Genomic DNA, 19497 nt, shown 5'->3' on the forward strand with positions numbered 1-19497 from the left:
CGGCCCGGGAGGTCGCGCAGGGCGGGTCCGCTCTGGCCCCGCCTCTCGCTGCCCCGGCGGCACCGCTCTAGCCCCGCGTCTCGCTGCTCCGCCGCTCCGCGCCGCCGTGGCCCCGCCCCTCGCCGCCGCTCTGGCCCCGCCCCTCGCCGCCGCTCTGGCCCCGCCCCGCCCTCCGGCGCGGCCGCTCTGGCCTCTCGTCTCGTTGCTCTGGGCCCGGGATTCCGCCTCTGCCCTCAGGAGCCGCCGCAGCCGGTGAGGGGCGGGGGGCGATGCTCGGGGGCCCAGTAGGCGCCCTGTGGGGGCCGGGGGGGGCCCCGCAGAGCCCCCCAGCGCCCCGGCACCGCTCCAGGGCCCCCAGCCCCGGCAGACCCCGGCAGAGGCCCGTGGGACCCCCCAGCCCCGTGGGCCTCGTGGGAGGCCCCGCTCCGCCCCACGGCGGGATTTGGGGGGGGGGGGGGGGGGGGCTGCGGCGTCCTGTAGCCGTGGGGAGGGGGCCGGTAGCATCCTGGGGGGGGGGCCCTGTGGGGATGGGGGGGCCCTGTGGAGGCTTTGTGGGGCTGGGGGCTCCCTGTGGGTCAGGGGGGTCCTTGTGGGGTCCCTGTGGGGATGGGGGAGTTCCTTGGGGGGTCCCTGTGGGTCGGGGGGTCTTTGTGGGGTCCCTATGGGGTTGGGGGGTTCCTATGGGGTCTCTGTGGGGCTGGGGGCTCTCTGTGGGTCAGGGGGGTCCTTGTGGGGTCCCTGTGGGGCTGGGGGGGTCTTTGTGGGGTCCCTGTGGGGTTGGGGTGGTTCCTTGTGGGGTCCCTGTGGGGCTGGGGAGGGGCCCTGTGGGGATGGGGGAGTTCCTTGGGGGGTCCCTGTGGGGCTGGGGTACCCTCAGGACCCGGGGACCCCCCATGGGACAGGTCACCCCAACCACCCCCCTCCCCGCAGGCGCATGGGGCTGCCCCGGCGCTGAGCCGCCCCCGCCCCGCCATGGCCGCCCCCCCGGCGCTGCTGGCGCTGGCCCTGGCGCTGAGCGGGGTGCGCGGGGCCGGCGCTGGCGACTGCAAGGGGCAGCGGCGGGTGCTGCGGGGTCCCTCCGGCTTCGTCACCGATGGCCCCGGCAACTACTCGGTCAACGGCAACTGCGAGTGGCTGGTGGAAGGTAACGCGGGGACGGGACCCTCTGGGGCCCCCAGTGCTCCTGGAGACCCCGTGACAACCCAGACACCCCCTCAGCATCCTTAAAGCCCCCCTGAGACACCCCAAACCGCATGGGGCACCCTAAGGGACCCCTGGTCACCCATAAGCCCCCCTGGAGACACCCCAGAACACATGGAGCACCCCAAGAACCCCTCCCAGTATCCGTATAGTCTCTCCTGGGGCTCCCCAAGTGCCCCCCAGCATCCCTAAAGCCCCCTCAGGCCCCTTGGGACACCCCAAGGGACCCCCAGTTCCTTGCCCTGGGCCACCCTGTGGTGGGTCCCCACGGTTTGGGGGGTGTGGGGGGGCAGCATTGTGTCTGTGTGGTTTGGGGGGGGCTGAGGTGGGCCCGCAGTCATCTGGGATGCCCCACATCACCTGGTGGGGACTTGCTGCCCCCATCCTGGGGGCTCACGCGCCCCAGGGCCCTGCTGCCACCTCCCTCCCTGGGGTTTGGGAGCCCCCCCTGACACCCCGTCCCCGCAGCTCCCAGCCCGCGTCACCGGGTGCTGCTGACCTTCACCTTCATGGACACGGAGTGCACCTACGACTACCTCTTCGTCTACGACGGGGACTCCCCCCGCAGCCCCCTCCTCGCCAGCCTCAGCGGCAGCACCCTGCCTGCCCCCCTCGAGGCCACCTCGGGCAAGGTGGGGCCGGGGGTGGCTGTGGGGGTGCAGGGGGCGGCTGTGGGGCAGCTGTGCGGGGCACTGGGGCGCAGGGGGCGGCTGTGGGGCCCCCTGACCCCTCGTTGCCCCCCCAGATGCTGCTGCACCTCTTCAGTGATGCCAACTACAACCTGCTGGGCTTCAACGCGACCTACAGCGTCTCGCTGTGCCCGCGGGGCTGCTCGGGGCGGGGGGGCTGCGACCCCCAGGGCCGCTGCCAGTGCCAGCCTGGCTGGGGGGGTCCCGACTGCGCCCAGCCCCACTGCGCGACCTACTGCCAGACCCATGGCGGCGCCTGCAACCAGGTGGGGACCCCGGAACCTGCGGGGGAGACCCCCGAATCCCCAGGGGTGCGGCCGGGGGACCCCAAACTTGCAGGGATGGGGATGGGAGACACCCCCCATAACCTGTGCAGAGGGGGGACCCCCATACCCCATGGATGGGGCTGGGGGACCCCAAACTTGCAGGGACAGGGATGGGAGACCCCCCCCATACCCACAGGACTGGGGGTGCAGGACCCCCAAACGCACTGGGAGACCCCAGACGTGCTGCAGGTGGAGCGAGGGGATCCCCAAACCTGCTGGGCCCCCCCAAACCCCCCAGGAGTGGGGCTCTGGAACGTCCTGGCCAGAGCCTGCTGGGGACGGGGCCTCTGCGTGCCCCACTTTGGGGTCCCTCGGAGGGAGCCCTGTGCCCCCACATCCCCCGTTGTCCCCCCACCCAGGCCACGGGGCGCTGCGAGTGCCGGCCGGGCTTCGTGGGGCAGGCGTGTGACCTGGCGCTGGGGGAGAACCGGGGGGGCGGCCGCTGGTACAACGTCAGCGAGGGGGACCCCGACTTCTCGCCCCGCACCGCTGCCGCCGGCGCCGTCCTGCCCCGCGCCGGGGCCCTCTACGTCTTTGGGGGTGAGCGGGGGGGTCTACAGGGGGCTGTGGGGTGGGACACTGGGTCCTGGGGGGCTGTAGAGGCCTGTGGGCTTGTGGGGGATGATAGAAGGGTGTAGAGAGCTATAGAAAGGTATGGGGGGGCTACGGAGAGCAATGGGGGCCTGATGTTGGACTGTCGGGGGGCTGTAGGGGGGTGACGTGGGGCTGGGGGGGCTGTAGAGGGGTACAGGGAGGGATGTGGGGGGAGATGGGAGTTGGGGAGGCTGTGGGGGCAGGGGCTGCCCTGGGGGGGCCATCACAGAGGCAGGTGGGTGCGGTTGTGGGGCCCTGGGGGGGCTGCAGGGGAAGGGGCTGGGCTGTGGGGTGGGGGTCCCCACCCTGCATCTGTGTGTGTCCCCCCCAGGTCTGGACCTCAACACGGCGCTGGGCGACCTTGTGGTTTACAACTTCACCACCAACCGCTGGTCGCGGCTGGAGCTGACCCCAGCCCCGGTGCGTGGGTGTGCCCCCCCCTCCTCCCAGGGCCCCCCCAAAAGCTGGGTGTCCCCACCCCCCCGCTGACACCTCCCCGCAGGCCCCCCGGCACTCGCACGTGGCCGTGTGCTGGCGCGACGCCCTGGTGCTGAGCGGGGGCGAGCTGGCGGGGGGGGCGCTGGCCCGTGATGTCTGGGTCTTCGACCCCTTCCGGGGGGGCTGGAGGGAGCTGCACCCCCAAAACGGCACCCGGCCCCCTGGGCTGGCCGGCCACGCTGCCGCCCTCGTCGACGACTGGCTCTACATCTTCGGAGGTGGGGGGCTGGGGGGGCACTGGGGGGTTGTGGGGGGCACTGTGGGGCTGTGGGATCTGGGGGGGCTGTGGGACTGGGGTCCCCTATGGCTGTGGGGGTCTGGGGGGGCTGTGGGACTGGGGTCGCCTATGGCTGGGGGGGCTGTGGGGTCGAGGGGGGGGGGTGATGGGGCCGGACCCTCCCTCCAATCGGCCTATGGGGGGCTGTGGGGCTGGATACCGGGGTCCCTCCTGTCCGTAGGGCCCGGGGGGGGTCCTGGACGCCAGGGTCCCCATCTGCCCCCCTGCCCCCAGGGCGCACAGCCGAGGACGTCTTCTCCTCCCAGCTCTTCCGCTTCCACCTGGAGACGTGGGGCTGGGAGCGGGTGGTCCCGTGGGGGGGGAAGCCCCCCGCCGCCGCGGGCCACTCCATGGTCTTCCACCCCCCCTCCCGCACCCTCCTCATCTACGGGGGGCACCGGCCCTCCACTGCACGGTAGGTCGGGAATGGGGGGGGGCTGTGGGGCATCCGTGGCCCCGGGGGGACCCCGTGGGGGGTCCTGGGGCTGCCCCGCCCCACACGCCATCCCTGCGCCCCCCCGTCGCGGCCCCCCCAGGTTCAGCATGCGGGTGAACGCCACCGACCTGTTCCACGTGGACCTGCGGCACTGGACCACGCTGCGGGCCCGGGACGGCGCCCGCGGCCCCCGCGAACGCGCCTTCCACACCGCCACCGTCGTCGGCGACTACATGGTGGTCTACGGTGAGCGGGGACCCCCGGGGACCCGTCGCCGGGGCCGTTTGGGGTGAACGGGGTCCCCGCTGCCCCCCGGGGGGCTCCAGCCCCCCCCAGGGGTGACCCCGTCCCGTCCCCGCAGGGGGGAACGTGCACATCCACTACCACGAGGAGAAGTGCTACGAGGACGAGATCTTCTTCTACCACCTCGGCTGCCACCAGTGGGTCCCCAGCGCCGAGCTGGCCCACGGACTGCCCCACGGTGAGGGGGCTGCCCCACAGCGGGGGGGGGACATGCGTGGGGCTGCCCCGTGGCGGGGGGGACACGGGGTAGGTCTGATGTGGGGTGCAGGGGACACCAGGGCGTTGGGGGTCTGGGGGTCCTGTGATGTGCCCCCAGTCTGGGGGTCCTGGGGATCCCTGAGGGATCTGGGGGTCCCTCCATGCTGATGTGTGCCCCCAGACCAGGGGTCCCGGGGGTCCCCAGGGCAGGGCCGCTACGCCCACGTGGCCGGGGTGCTGCGGGGCAGCGTGCTGCTGGTGGCGGGGGGCTTCAGCGGGGCCCCCCGCGGCGACCTCCTGGCCTACAAGGTGCCGGCCTTCGTCTTCCAGGTGCCAGCTCAGAACGTGAGTGTCCCCATCCCAGGGGTCCCTGAGCCCATCTGGGGGTCCTTGAGCCCATCCTGGGGCCACCCCTGGAGCCCCCTGCCTACCCTTGGGGTCCCTGAGCTCATCCTGGGGGTGTCCCTGGAGCCCCCCACCTACCCCTGGGGTCCCTGAGCCCATCTGGGGGTCTCTGAGCCCATCCTGGGGGTGTTCCTGGAGCCCCCCGCCCACCCCTGGGGTCCCTGAGCCCGTCTGGGGGTCCCTGGAGCCCCCCGTTCCCTTGGAGCTCCTTGCTCCTCTCTGGTGGGGCTTGCGGATCCACCGGTTCCTTTAGGGGGTCCCCCCTCCCACCTGGGGGGTCCCCAGCTCCCCTAACCCTCCCTGGCGGTCTCTGTTCTGGTTGAGGGGTCCCCCAGCCCATCCCAGGGGTCCCTGCTCTGGTCCAGGGCGGGTCCCAGGTCCCCCTGCCCCTTCCAGCCCTTGCTGCGGTGTTCCCGGGGCCCCCTGTCCCCTCGCTGCGGGGTCCCGGCCCCCTGGTGCGGGGTCTCCATCGCGCTGTCCCCCGCAGTACCACCTGGACTACTGCTCGCTCTACGCCGAGAGGGGCACCTGCTCCAAGGACCCCCAGTGCGCCTGGTGCCTCGGGGGGTGCCAGAGCCCCGCGCCCCACAGCAACGTGAGTGCGGGGGGGCCCTGGGGACATGGGGGGGGGTCGTGGGCACCAGGGGCCCCTGGGGACATGGCAGGGGGGACGGGTGGATGCCGGGGTCCCCTGGAGCGGCGTTGGGGGTCCGGGTGTTGGGGTCCCCTTGCGGGGGGCAGGTGGGGGCCAGGACCCCGGGGTGTGTTTTTGAGGGGGGGGGCGAGTTTTGGGGCCGGGATGCGTAGTCGAGGCCCTGGGGGGAGCTCAGCGCCACGGGTAGCCCCGTTTGGGGGTGCGGGGGGTCCCCGCTGACCCGTGTGCCCCCCCCCGCAGTGCCCCAGCACCGGCTGCCTGGGCCTGGCCCGTCTGCTGGTGGACTGCGAGTCCTGCCTGGCCTTCGGGGGGGCCGGGCCGGGCCCCCCCCGCGCCCCCGGCCCCTTCGGCTGGTGCGTGCAGAACGACACCTGCATGCCTGTGGCCGGTGAGTGGGGGTCCGCGCTGGGGAGGGGACGGAGGGGCCCCAGCGGGGACGCAGCCCCCCCCGAGCGCGGTGTCCGCCCCCCCCAGAGCAGAGCCGCTGCCGCGTGGGGCAGATCTCGGGGACCTACGGCTGGTGGGGCCCGCGCCCCGTCTTCGTCACGGCGCTGCAGCACTGCCGCACCGCCAACTTCCTGCCCGGCCTCCACCTCGTCACCTACCAGCAGCCCCGCAACGACTCCCAGCCCGACAAGGTGGGTGTCCCGCTGCCCCCCCACCTCATGGGGGGTCCCCCGGGTGCGGGCAGGGGGTCCTGGCGGCAGCCGCCCCCCCCCCAGGTCTCCATCGTCCGCAGCACCACCATCACGCTCAGCCCCAGTGGCGACACCGACGTCTCCCTCGTCTACCGGGGCTTCATCTACCCGCTGCTGGGCCCCCCCCCCGGCCCCCGGCCCCGGCCCCAGCGTCTGGGCCCGCATCCAGCGCCTCTACGTCGTCGCCCGCCTCGGACGGCACCCCAACTCCCCCGAGCTGGTAACGGGGGGAGGTGGGGTCTCTCCTTGCGGGAGGAGGGGGACGGTGGGGCTCGGGAGGGGTCGGGGGGCGGTTGGGGTCCTCCCCCTGCAGGAAAAGTAGAGTAACGGGGTTTGGGGGAGTTTGGGGGAGTTCAGGGTCCTCCCCATGGATTTGGGGTCCCGCGCAGGAGGAGGTGGGGCGCTGGGTTGTGCTGGGGGTCCCAGCAAGGCTCAGGGTCCCCCCGGGGTTTTGGGGTCCCCCTCGCAGGAGGAGGTGGGGCGCTGGTCGGTGCAGCAGGAGCGGGAGACGCGTCCTCTGCAGCGCCCGCGCCCCGAGCGGCTTTTTGGGGCGCCCGAGCGGGGCAACAAGTACGCGGTGCAGGTGGAGGGGCACTTCAACAGCTCGGGCAGCGGGCAGAGCAGCGAGCTGACCCTCGTCTGGGACCGCACCGGCGTCCCGGGGGGCAGCGTGAGTGTGGGGGTCCCGGGGGGGTCTGTACGGGGGTGTGGGTTGGGGTGGGGGGTCCCTGTGGGGTGGAGAACTGGCGTGAGGGGCTCCTGTGGGGTACAGGGTGAAGGCCGGGGGTCCCTTGTGGCACAGGTTGGGGTGGGGGGTCCCTATGGGGGTGCGGGTTGGGGTGGGGGGTCCCCATGGGGCACAGATTGGAGTGGGGGGTCCCTGTGGGGTACAGGGTGGGGGTGGAGGGTCCTCATGGGGTGTGGGGTGGGGGGTCGCCGTGGAGATGCAGGGTGGGGTGGGGGTGCCATGGGGTGCATAGGGGTCTGTATGGGGCTGCAGAGGGGTTGTGGCGGGGGTTCCCTTCGGCGTGCTCGCTCTGGCTGGGGGCTGTGGTCTGGGGTACCCCCTGCCCCGACACCCCCTCCTGCCCCCCAGGAGATCTCCTTCTTCTTCCTGGAGCCCTTCCGCTCCCCCCCGGGGCGCTGCCCCTCCTACCCCTCCTGCCTGGCCTGCCTGGCCGACCAGGGCTGCGGCTGGTGCCCCCCCAGCGCCTCCTGCCACGGCCGCCTGCACCCCCCGGGGGGGCTCTGTGGAGGGGGAGGGCCCCGCCTGGTCCTGGCCCCCGCCAACTGCGTCCTCTGTGAGGACTATCGCGACTGCCATGCCTGCGCCGCCGTGAGAGCCGGGGGGGGCTGGGGGGCTGCGGGGGGGCTGGGGAGGGGTTTTGGGGGCTGCAGAGAGTCTTGGGGGGATGCAGAGGGGTTTGGGGAGGGGTCTGAGGGTCTGCAGAGCGATTAGGGGTCTGCAGACGGGTTTGGGAAGGGGTCTGGGGGTCTACAGAGGCGTTGGGGGGCTGCGGAGGGGTTTGGGGAGGGGTCTGGGGGTCTGCAGAGGGGTTTGGGGAGGGGTCTGGGGGTCTGCAGAGGCGTTGGGGGGCTGCGGAGGGGTTTGGGGAGGGGTCTGGCGGTCTGCAGAGGCGCTGGGGGGCCGCACAGGGGCTCACCCCCCCCAGGACCCCTTCTGCGAGTGGCAGGCGCACAGCAGCAAGAAGGGCGACTTCGTCTGCAGCCGCCGAGGGCGGCAGGCGGGGGCCGTCCGCGCCCCCCAGCACTGCCCCAGCCTCTGCAGCCAGTGAGTGCCGGGCCTGGGGGGATCCGGGGGGGCCCAGGGGGGGTCCTGGCGGGCGGGGGTCTGACGGTGCCCCCCCCCAGGCGCCACTCCTGCGCCGAGTGCCTCTCCAACTCCAGCCAGTGCGCCTGGTGCCAGTCCACGCGCAGCTGCTTCTTCTTCGCCGCTTACCTGGCCAAGTACCCCTACGGGGACTGCCGCGGCTGGTACGACAGGTGAGACGGGGGGGCAGGGGTCCTGGGGGGCACAGGGGTGTCCTCGGGGTCCTGGAGGGGTCCTGGGGGGCACAGGGGCGTTCCGGGGGTCCTGGAGGGGTCCTGGGGGGCACAGGGGTGTCCCAGAGAGTCCTGGGGGTTCTAAGGAACAGAGGGATGTCCTGGGGGCCCAGGGGATATGATATCTTGGAGGGTCAGGGGGGGCACAGGGGTGTCCTGGGGTGTTTTGGGGGTCCTGGGGGGGTCCTGGGACACACAGGGTCATCCCAGGGGTCATGGGCATGTCCTGGAAGGTCCTGGGGAGCACAGGGATGTCCCAGAGAGTCCTGGGGGTCCCAAGGAGCAGAGGAAGGTCCTGGGGGCCCATGGAATAATCTTAGAGCATCCAGGGGGGGCACAGGGGTGTCCTGGGGGTCCCGGGGGCGCCCTGGATGGGTCCCTCGGCCGAGTGGGTGACCCCGGGGGTCCCGGCAGCGTCCACTCGGCCCCGCAGTGCCTGGATTGCTCCCGCTTCAACACGTGCCGGGAGTGTCTGCAGAACCTCGAGTGCGGCTGGTGCGGTGACGCCGACAACCCCACGCTGGGACGGTGAGGGGGGGCCGGGGTGGGGGGCTGAGGGTGCCCCCCGAGCCCCGGGCACGGCCGCTGAGCCCCACCCCGCCCCCCCAGGTGCCTGGAGGGCGACTTCTCGGGGCTGCGGGGCTACCCCAACTGCTCGTCGGCGCTGGGGGAGCCCGGGGGACTGCCCCCGGGGCGGGCGGCCGCCTGGTCCTATGGGCAGTGCCCCGACGTGGATGAGTGCCGGCTGGGCATGGCCGCCTGCCACCCCTTCGCCGCCTGCCACAACACCCCCCAGGCCTTCGAGTGCCGCTGCCGGCGCGGCTACGCCGGGGACGGGACCACGCACTGCAACCGCACGTGAGCCACGGGCCGGGGGGCACGGGGGGGACACGGGGACTGCATACCCATCCCACAGAATGGGGACGTGGGGGGACACGGGGGGACACGGGGACTCCGGACCCGCCCCATGGAATGGGGACACGGGGGGGACACGGGGACTGCGGACCCATCCCACGGAATGGGGACATGGCGGGACACGGGGACTCTGGACCCGTCCCACGGAATGGGGACACGGGGCCCACACGTGTTCCTCTCGTGATGGGGACATTTTGGGACACCCCGTGTGCGGGGGGCACAGGAGCTGGCTCCCGCCATCCCGGTTCTGGGGGGGCCGTGTGGGGCCAGGGGTGCTGCTGTCGGGGGTCCCCACGCCCCCCTGCATGTCCCCCCCAGGTGCTACGAGGACTGTGGCCACGGCTACTGCAGCGGGGCCCCCAACTACACCTGTGTCTGCCACCTGGGCTGGACCTCGCCGCCTGCCAACGCCACCGCCCGCGGGGACACGGAGGGGGACGCTGCTGTGGACACGGCGGGGGACGCGGCCGCCCTCTGCTCCGTGGACTGCGGCTGCCACTTCCACAGCAGCTGCGAGACGGCTGGGCCCGGCGTCTGCGACCGCTGCCAGAGTGAGTCCCCCCCGTCGCCGCAGCGTCCCCCCCTCGCCGCAGCGTCCCCTCCTCACCGCGGCGTCCCCCGTGTCCCCATGCCTGCCCTGTCCCCGCAGACTGGACCCATGGGGAGCGCTGCCAGCTCTGCCGCCCCGGCAGCTTCGGGGACGCCACAGGCCCGGGGGGCTGTCGGCAGTGCCAGTGCCACGGCCACGGCCGGCCCGAGCGTGGCCACTGCCACGGCCACACCGGCGCCTGTTTCTGCGCCCCCCCCACTGAGGGGCCCCACTGCGAGCGCTGCGCCCCCGGGTACTTCGGGGACCCCAGGTGAGGGGGGGCACGGCACCCCCACGGACCCCCGCCCTCTGCGAGCCCCTGACCCCCGGGGACTGGCCATGGACCCCCGTGCGAGCCCTTAGCCCCAACTCACGGGGCACGGACCCCTGTGTGAGTCCCCAGCCCCAATTCACTGGCCACAGACCCCGCTTGTGAGCCCCCAGCCCCAACTCACTGGCCCCTGACACCCATACTCCAGCCCCTGACCCCCGTGCAAGCCCCCAGCCCCAATTCACTGGCCACAGACCCCCCTGTAAGTCCCCAGCCAAATTCACTGGCCCCTGACGCCCATACTCCAGCCCTTGACCCCCGTGCAAGCCCCCAGCCCCAATTCAGTGGGCCCCAACCCCTCTTGCAGCCCCCTGACCCTTCTGCAAGCCCCAAACCCTGCTTGCGCCCCCCCACACACCCCTCTCGCCCCCCCAGGGACGGGGGCACGTGCTACCGGGAGTGCGGGGGTCGCTCGCTGCTGGCCAACCTCTCCTCGCCGGTGGCCCTGGGATCCCGGCTCGCTGGGGGGGGCCCAGCGGCCGGGGGGGGCCTCTCCTACTGCGTGTGGGTGCTGTCGGCCACGGGGGGCCTGGAGCCGTGCCCCCCCGGGGAGCCCTGCCCCCCCATCAGCCTGACCCTGCAGCCCGACCTGCGCACACCCTGCATGGTGAGGGGGGCTGGGCGAGATGGGGGGCACGGGGGGGGGGCACGGGGGGAGCACGAGGGGGGCTGGGGGAGATGGGGAGAATGGGGGGGGGCACAGGGGGAGCATGGGGGGGCTGGGGGAGATGGGGGGCATGGGGAGGGCTGGGAGCATGGGGAGGTGCATGGGGGGGGCTGGAGACTTGTGGGGGTGCCTGGGGGGCTGCATGGAGAGTACTGGGGACTGTGGGGTGCACAGGGGGGTACTGGGGAGGTGGGGGCACACGAGGGGGTCCCGCCGGTGCTGTCGCCCCCCCCCGAGCCCCGTGCCCCCCCCCAGAACAGCTACGCCTACGCCTTCGACGGGGTGCCGGCCTTCCTGGACAGCGGGGTGCTGCAGGGGGACCCCACGCTGCTGGGGGCCTTCTGCGGGCGCGGCCGCCCTGAGCCCCTCACCCTGGAGGCCCACTCAGGTAGGGGGGGGCAGGACGCGGATTCTGGGGGGGCCAGGGTGCCCCAGGACACCCCCCCGACCCACCGTGCCCCCCCCAGGAGTGCTGGTGCTGTACTACGAGGCGAACGGCAGCGAGCCGACGGGGTTCAATGCCAGCGTGGGGGTGCAGAGCTGCCGCCCCCCCTGTCCCGGGGGGCAGGAGTGCCAGGGGGGCCGCTGCGTCTGCCGGGGGGGGCACGGGGGGCCCGGCTGCCGCCAGCGCCTCTGCCCTGGGGACTGCGGTGCCCGCGCCGGGCAGGGGGCCTGTAACACGGTGAGGAGCAGGGGGGCTGCGGGGGGGACACAGGGGGTTCACGGGTGCAGGGGGATGCAGGGGGTTTGGTGGGGGGGTGCAAGGGGGGTGCAGGGGGTTTGGGGGTGCAGGGGGAGGCGGGCAGCACCCCCTCACCCCCGCCCCCAGACCCTGGGGCTCTGCATCTGCAGCGAGGGCTTCGCCGGCCCCGACTGCTCGGTGCCGCTGGGGCCGGGCAGCATCGTCTGGGAGACCCTCGTCGACGGGCAGCTGGCGGCCGTGAGTGCCCCCCCCCCGCCCCACACTTGGGGGGCCAGGCACTGCCCTCTGCCCCGGGGAGCCCTGGGGGACTGGAACCCCCCAGACCACCCTCCCCTCCCCACCAATCCTGCCCCACAGCTCTGGGGGGCCCCATGTCTCCTTCCCCAGTGCCACATAGACCCCCAATACCCCCCCGGACCACCCCCATCACCCCCCAGTGCCCCATAGATCCCCGATACACCCCAGTACCACCCCCATCACCCCCCAGTGCCCCATAGACCCCCGATACCCCCCCAGACCACCCCCATCACCCCCCAGTGCCCCGTAGACCCCCAATACCCCCCCCCGACCACCTCCATCACCCCTCAGTGCCCCATAGATCCCTGACACACCCCAGTACCACCCCCATTGCCCCCCCCAGCCCCTCCCGGGGCTGACCCCGCCGTCCCCCTGCCCCCAGGACACGGCCAGCCGGTTCCTGCACCGCCTGGGCCACAGCCTGGTGGAGGGGCCGGAGGGGACGCTCTGGATGTTCGGGGGGCTCTCGCTGCCCCAGGGGCTGCTGGGAAACGTCTACAGGTCAGCAGGCCCCGCCCCCGGCCCCCCCGGCCCCCCCGGCCCCCCCCGGCTCCCCTTTACTCTGCCCCTGCAGATACTCCATCCCCGAGCGCCGCTGGACGCAGATGCTGGCGGGGGCGGAGGACGGGGGTCCCGGCCCCTCGCCCCGCTACTTCCACGCGGCCGCGCCGCTGCCCGCCCGCCGCGCCATGCTGGTGCTGGGGGGGCTGACGGCCGCGGGGGTGGCCAGCGACGCCTGGGTGCTCAACCTCACCACGCTGCAGTGGCGGCAGGAGCAGGTGGGGACCCCCGGCCCCCCCAGCCACGTGACGGTCTGTTCTGGGGGCTCGGTGTCACCCGCACCCCCCTTACCCCCCCGTCCCCCCCCAGGACCCGCTGCTGCCGGCGGTGGCGGGGCACACGCTGACCCCCCGGCGCGGGACCTCGCTGCTGCTCATCGGGGGGTACTCGCCCGAGAACGGCTTCAACAAGAAGCTGCTGGAGTACCGGGTGGAGACAGAGAGCTGGGAGGTGGGGCAGCAGGCCGGGACCCCCCCCACAGGTAACGGCCCCCCAGATCCCTACGGTAAGGGGTGCCAAGCCAGCTCCCCCCTTGCAGCGGGGCTGGGCCTCCCCGGTGCTGCCCAGGCCCCCCTGCGCTGGCCCCAGCCCCGTCTCACCCCCCCAGGCCTCTACGGCCATTCGGCCGTCTACCACGAGGACACAGACGCCGTCTACGTCTTCGGGGGCCACCGCTTCCACGTGGAGACCGTGTCGGCCTCCCCCGAGCTCTACAGCCTCTACTGCCCCAACCTCACCTGGAGCCTCCTGGCCCCCTCCCAGGGCCGCAAGGTGGGGGCGGGGGGGCTGGGGGTCCTTCAGGGGCATTGGGGGGCATCTGGGGGTGTTGGGGTGCTATCTGGGGGCCCTTGAGGGGCGTCTGGGGGTGTTGGGGTGGTATCTGGGGGTCCTTGAGGGGTGTTGGGGGGCATCAGGGAATGGGGACCACGCTGGGGGTCCCTGTGGGGCGCTGGAGGGGATCTGTGGGGCAGCATTTGGGGGTCGGCTCTGTGACCCCGTGTCGTGTCCCCCCCCAGCCCCTGCCCCACTTCTTCCACGCGGCAGCAGTGGTGGGGGACGTGATGGTGGTCCTGGGGGGCCGGACGGAGACCCACGACTTCAGCAACCAGCTGCTGCTCTACCAGCTGCGCTGCAACGCCTGGGTGCTGCCCCCCCACACCGGTGAGGGGCCACACCGGGCACCCCGCGATGGGGGGACCCTGACACCGGGGGGTGGGACTGCGCCCCCAGTCACGGGGGGGCGCGTGGGGCCGGGGGGATCGGAGACCCCGGAACGCTCGGGGAGCGGGTGCTCCACGGGGAAGATGCTGCAGCCCGGGACGGGGGGACCCCAGAGGAGCTGGGGGCCCCCGAGCTGACTCCGTCCGTCCGTCCGTCCCAGAGCCAGCGGTGGTGGGCGAGCCCATGAACCGGTCAGTGGCCCACGCGGTGGCAGTGGTGGGGGGCCGGGTCTACGTCTCGGGGGGCTTCAACGGGGTGGCCCTGGGGCGGCTCTCGGCCCTGCGGCTGCCCGCGGACCCCTGCCTGTCCCTGCCCGGCCCCGAGGCCTGCAACCGCTCGGGCGCTGCCTGCGCCTGGTGCCACGGCAGCTGCCTGTCCGCCGACGCTGCCCAGCGGTACGGGGGGCCGGGGGGCGGGGGGGGCACGGGGGGCTGGGGGGGCAGCTGTGGGGTGGGAGGGGGTGCAGGGGGCTATAGGGGGGTCTGGGGGCAGCCGTGGGGCTGGAGGGCGTGCGGGGGGCTATAGGGGCATCTGGGGGTAGCCGTGGGATGGGAGGGGGTGTGGGGGACTATGGGGGGGTCTGGGGGCAGCTGTGGGGTGGAAGGGGGTGCAGGGGGCTTCAGAGGGGGGTCTGGGGGCAGTCGTGGGGCAGGAGGGGGTGCAAGGGGGGAGTACAGGGGAGTCTGGGGGCAGCCGTGGGGTGGGAGGGGGTGCAGGGGGGCTATAGGGGGCTCTGGGGGCAGCCGTGGGGTAGGGATATGGATTAGGGCTGAGGGTGGGCAGTGGGGGGCGAGTGGGCGGGGCATGCAAATGAGATGCAAATGTCACCAGGCTGGGCTGCGCCCCCGGCCCCGCCGCCTGCGCCCCGAGCCCGCGCTCCCCCGAGGATTGTCGGCGCCTGCGGACCTGCAGCGAGTGCCTGGCCCAGCACCCCCGCGCCCTGCACCAGGGCCCCCCGGTGAGGCGGGGGGACGCGCGCACCCCCGGGACGGGGCTGGGGCACGCGGGGGCGCCCCTCACCCCCGCCCGCCGCCCCCCAGGCCCCCCCGCAGTGCAAGTGGTGCACCAACTGCCCCGAGGGCGCCTGCATCGGCAGCGGCGGCAGCTGCACCTCGGAGAACGACTGTCGCATCAACCAGCGGGAGATCTTCGCTGCGGCCAACTGCTCCGAGGTGTCCTGCGAGGCCTCCGACTGCCCCAAGTGCACGGCCTCGGGCAAGTGCATGTGGACGCGGCAGTTCAAGCGCACCGGTACGGGCCAAGGGGGCTGCGCTGAGCCCTCGCCGCGGGCGGGGGGCACAGCGTGGGGCACCCCAGCAATCTCCCACGCCCCCCAGGCGAGACCCGCCGCATCCTGAGCGTGCAGCCCACCTACGACTGGACCTGCTTCAGCCACTCGCTGCTCAACGTCTCCCCCATGCCCGTGGAGTCCTCGCCCCCCCTGCCCTGCCCCACGCCCTGCCACAACCACAGCTCCTGCCCGCTCTGCTTGGCCTCCAAGGGGGCGGACGGCGGCTGGCAGCACTGTGTCTGGAGCGTCAGCCTGCAGCAGGTGGGGGGCTCGGGGGGGGGCGAGTGTGGGGCTGGGGGGGAGCCGGGGGACGAGGAGGTGGGGGAAACTGAGTATGAGGGCGTGGGGAGTCCAGCTGTGGGGTGTAGGGGGGAGCTGGGGGGCTTGGGAGGTCTAGGGGTCTGAGAATGGGTTGTGGGGTGTAGGGGGGAGTTGGGGTGGAGGAGGTGGGGGAACCAAGTTCGGGGTCTTTGGGCTCCGGTTGTGGGGTGTAGGGGGAAGCTGGGGGTGCCACAGCATCAGGGGGTGGCTGGGGGGATGGGTGTGGGGTGCTTGGGGGGGGCTACGGAGCACAGAGGGCAGCTGGGGGGAGGCTGTGGGGCACAGGTCCCCCCCCCCCAGCCCCTTTCTCCCCCCGCAGTGCATGAGCCCCAGCTACGTCCCCCTGCGGTGTGCGGCCGGGGCGTGTGGACGGCTGCTGCGGGGGGCCGAGAGCTGCACCCCGGGGTGTGCGGGGGCCCCCCAGTGCTCCCGCTGCCTCCGCCAGCCCCGCTGCGGCTGGTGCGCCCGCCGCGGGCACAACGGCAGCGGCCGCTGCCTGGAGGGCGGCCTCCACGGCCCCCGCCACGGTATGCTGTGGGGCGGGGGGGCACGGCAGGGATGCCTGGGGGAGGCTATGGGGTGCCTGGGGCGGGGACAGAGGGCTCGGGGGGGTTATGGGGTGCCTAAAGGTGGCTATGAGGTGCTGGGGGGGGCCTTGGGGTGCCTAAAGGTGGTTATGGGGTGCCAGGGGGGGCTATGGGGTGTCTGGGATGGGTTATGGGGTGTCTGGGGCAGGGACAGAGGGCTTGGGGGGGTTATGGGGTGCCTAAAGGTGGTTATGGGGTGCCTGGGGGGGCCTTGGGGTGCCTAAAGGTGGTTATGGGGTGCCTGGGGGGGCCTTGGGGTGCCTAAAGGTGGTTATGGGGTGCGGGGCAGGGCTATGGGGTGCCTGGGATGGGTTATGGGGTGCCTGGAGCAGGGACAGAGGGCTCGGGGGGCTTATGGGGTGCTTGGGACAGCTGTGGGGTGCCTGGGGGGGGCTGTGGGGAGCCTGGGGGAGGGGCTGTGGGTGCCTGGGGCAGCCGTGGGGAGCCCAGGTTGGAGCTGTGGGGCAGGGGGAGCCGCATCCCCCCAGCCCTTTCCCTGCGGCCCCAGGGCTGGCGCAGGCGTGTGGGGCGGAGGCGGAGTGGGCTTTCCTGGGCTGCCCCCCCGAGAACGAGTGTCTCAACGGGCACCACGACTGCAACGAGACCCAGGACTGCCGCGACCTCCCGCACGGCTACCGCTGCGCGTGCAAGAGCGGCTACACGCTGGATAAGTGAGTGTGCGAGGGGCGGGCGGCGCGAATCCCCCCGCGCGGCGCGTGCGCGGAGCCGGCGGCCGGGTGGGCTCGTGCGAGGGCGTCGTGCCGAGCCACCCGCCGGGGTTTGTGGGGCCAGACGGGTGCCCGGGGCGCCCTGCGCGTCCTCGTGAGCACGTGGGGAGCGGGTTTGTGCGCTCAGAGAGCCCCCGGGAGCGCAAGGGGCACCTCTGCGCGCCCCCGTGCCCCCCTGCGAGCCCTCCCCGCAGCGCCACGGGGCTGTGCCGGCCGGTGTGCGAGCAGGGCTGCGTGAACGGGACGTGCGTGGAGCCCAACCGCTGCCGCTGCCACTTCGGCTACGTGGGGCACAACTGCTCGGTGCAGTGCCAGTGCAACGGGCACAGCCAGTGCCGCGACCCCTCCGCCCGCGACCAGTGCCTCCAGTGCTTCAACAACACCAAGGTGGGGCGGCCGTGGGGCAGGGCAGGGTGCGGGGGGGCTGTGGGGCGGGGGGGATGTGGGGCAGGGACAAAAGAGGGTGACAGGGCGGGCTGTGGGGGGGCTGCGGGGCAGGGAGCTGCGGGGCGGGGGGCTGCGGGGTGGGGAGCTGTGGGGCAGGCCGCAGCGCGCAGGGGCTGAGCCTGCCCCACGGCAGGGCCCGCAGTGCGAGCGGTGCCGGCCGCTCTTCGTGGGCTCGGCACGGGCCGGGGGCTCGTGCCGGCCCTGCCGCAGCTTCTGCCGCCACAACGCCGCCGTCTGCATCTCCCGGGAGGAGTACGAGCGCGCCCGCCGCGACCCCGCCCGCTTCCCCCTCGAGCCCGCCATGGTCAGTGGGGCTGGGGGGTCCCCAGGGGGTGCCCCACAGCAGCAGGGGGGAGGGGTCCTGGGGTCCAGGGGAGCGTCCCCGTCACCTGCCCCCCTCCCTCCGCTGCCAGGGGGGTCCCCGCTCCTCCCGGGGGGCAGCTGTGCACCCCGCCCACCCCGTCCTCCCCCAGATCCCCACGTGGGTGTCGGAGGGGCCAAGCGAGGAGGCGGCCGTGTGCGTCAACTGCCAGAACAACAGCGTGGGCGAGCGCTGCGACGGCTGCCGGCCCGGCTTCTTCCTCCTCGACGGCGCCTGCACCAAGTACGGGCCCTCGTGCGACGGGGCGGGGGGACCCTCGTGCCAGGGAGTCCCCTCGTGCGAGCCCCCTGTGACGCCCCCAGGTGCCAGTGCAACGGGCACGCGGACACGTGCAACGAGCTGGACGGGACGGGGTGTCCCTGCCAGAACAACACCGAGACAGGCAGCTGCCAGGGCAGCAGCCCCGCCGACAAGAAGGACTGCTACAAGCAGCAGGTCGGCACTGGCACCCCCACTGCGTCCCCACGCCCCGGTCCCTGTGCCCTGGTACCCGTTGTCCCCACACCCATGTCCTTACGCCCATGTCCCTGTGATCCCCACACCCATGTCCTGTGTTGTCCCCACACCCACGTCCCTGTCATCCCCACACCCGTTGTCCCCACACCCATGTCCTTACGCCCACGTCCCTGTGATCCCCATACCCATGTCCCTGCGCTCTTGTACCTGTTGTCCCCACACCCATGTCCTGTGTTGTCCCCACACCCACGTCCCTGTTGTCCCCACACTCCTGTCCCTGTGCCCTGTCCCCGTGCCCCCCCCTCAGTCCTGGTGCTGCCCCGGTGCTCGTGTCCCCGTGCCCACGGGGCCGGCCCGCTGCTGACGCCCCCCGTCCCCCCACAGTGCGCCAAGTGTCGCGACTCCTTCCACGGGCACCCGGTGGGGGGGCAGCAGTGCTACCGGCTGATGGCGGTGGAGCAGGAGTATTGCCTGGACCCCACCTCGCAGAGCAACTGCTTCCACCAGCCCCAGCTCCAGCACCTGGGGCCCGGCCGCACCGTCCTCTTCGGCGTCCAGCCCAAGTTCACCAACGTCGACATCCGCATCACGCTGGACGTCACCTTCGGCGGCGTCGACCTCTTCGTCTCCACCGCCTACGACACCTTCGCTGTCGACGTCGACCCCGCCACCGGCCGCCACGTCGTCCGCCTCCAGACCCCGCACCCCGCCGGCGCCGCCAACGCCACGCGGCTGCGGGAGGAGCGCGCCGCCGGGCTGGTCACCTACCTGACGGTGCGGGAGGCGGCGGCGGCGCTGGTGGTGCGGGGGGTGCGGGACCGGCTGGTGCTGACCTACCCCCACGCCCTGCACCCCCTCAAGTCCAGCCGCTTCTACCTGCTGCTGCTGGGGGTGGGGGGCCCGCGGGGCGGCCCCTCGCAGGGGCTGCTCTTCTTCCGCCAGGACCAGGCCCACATCGACCTCTTCGTCTTCTTCTCCGTCTTCTTCTCCTGCTTCTTCCTCTTCCTCGCCCTCTGCGTCCTGCTCTGGAAGGCCAAGCAGGGGCTGGACGCCCGCCACGAGCAGCGCCGGCACCTCCAGGAGATGAGCAAGATGGCCAGCCGCCCCTTCGCCAAGGTCACCGTCTGTTTCGAGCGGGGCGCGCCCCCGGGGCCCCCCCACCGCCGCCCCGCCGCCGCCCCGGCCCACCCGCTGCCCGGCGCGGGGCCGGTGACGCTGGAGCCCACAGAGGACGGGGTGGCGGCGGTGGCCACGCTCCTGCTGCAGCTGCCGGGGGGGCCGCGGGGGCCCCACCGTGCCGCCCTGGCCTCTGCCCTGGTGACGCTGCGGCAGGGGCTGCAGGAGTACGGGGGGGGCCCGCCGGCGCGCAAGGCGGGGCTGGCCCACGAGCTCACCTCCATGGCGCTCTGAGGGGGGGACGCACCCCGCTTCCGGGGCGGCACTCGGCCCTGGGGGACACCCCTGGACGTGGGGGAGAAGGGGGGTGCTGCGCCTGTGTCTGCCCTGTGGGGCACCCCCCAATTTATGGGGGGGAGGGGGGGGTGCAGCACCCCAGTGTTTGGTGGGTGAGATGGGTGTGCAGCACCCCTGTACTCACACAGGGCACTGTCCCGTGTTCCTCCCCCCAGTATTTTGGGGGTGGGTGCAATGTGTTACCC

At 73.3% G+C, this 19497-nt stretch overlaps 1 protein-coding gene across 1 annotated transcript; it reads left to right on the forward strand.

Moving 5' to 3' along the window:
• Positions 1–192: 192 nt before the first annotated feature.
• Positions 193–19489, forward strand: MEGF8 (multiple EGF like domains 8). The gene is given in 44 exon segments (XM_074857683.1): positions 193–252; positions 931–1144; positions 1669–1832; positions 1946–2155; positions 2575–2755; positions 3141–3229; positions 3312–3525; positions 3819–3999; positions 4121–4266; positions 4382–4501; positions 4703–4866; positions 5414–5521; positions 5822–5969; positions 6056–6219; positions 6304–6411; positions 6413–6499; positions 6749–6949; positions 7376–7615; positions 7953–8071; positions 8152–8283; positions 8758–8871; positions 8953–9201; positions 9577–9809; positions 9908–10118; positions 10554–10785; positions 11101–11233; positions 11313–11527; positions 11675–11785; positions 12228–12346; positions 12420–12624; positions 12716–12887; positions 13014–13177; positions 13423–13567; positions 13788–14022; positions 14459–14585; positions 14668–14878; positions 14965–15179; positions 15559–15766; positions 16335–16497; positions 16749–16941; positions 17135–17305; positions 17475–17605; positions 17686–17818; positions 18224–19489. Coding segments are annotated over 43 exon segments (8064 nt in total). The 5' UTR covers positions 193–252; positions 931–972; the 3' UTR covers positions 19250–19489.
• Positions 19490–19497: the final 8 nt, after the last annotated feature.

This window comes from Strix uralensis, unplaced genomic scaffold (genome assembly GCF_047716275.1).
Source record: "Strix uralensis isolate ZFMK-TIS-50842 unplaced genomic scaffold, bStrUra1 scaffold_258, whole genome shotgun sequence".
NCBI lineage: Eukaryota > Metazoa > Chordata > Aves > Strigiformes > Strigidae > Strix > Strix uralensis.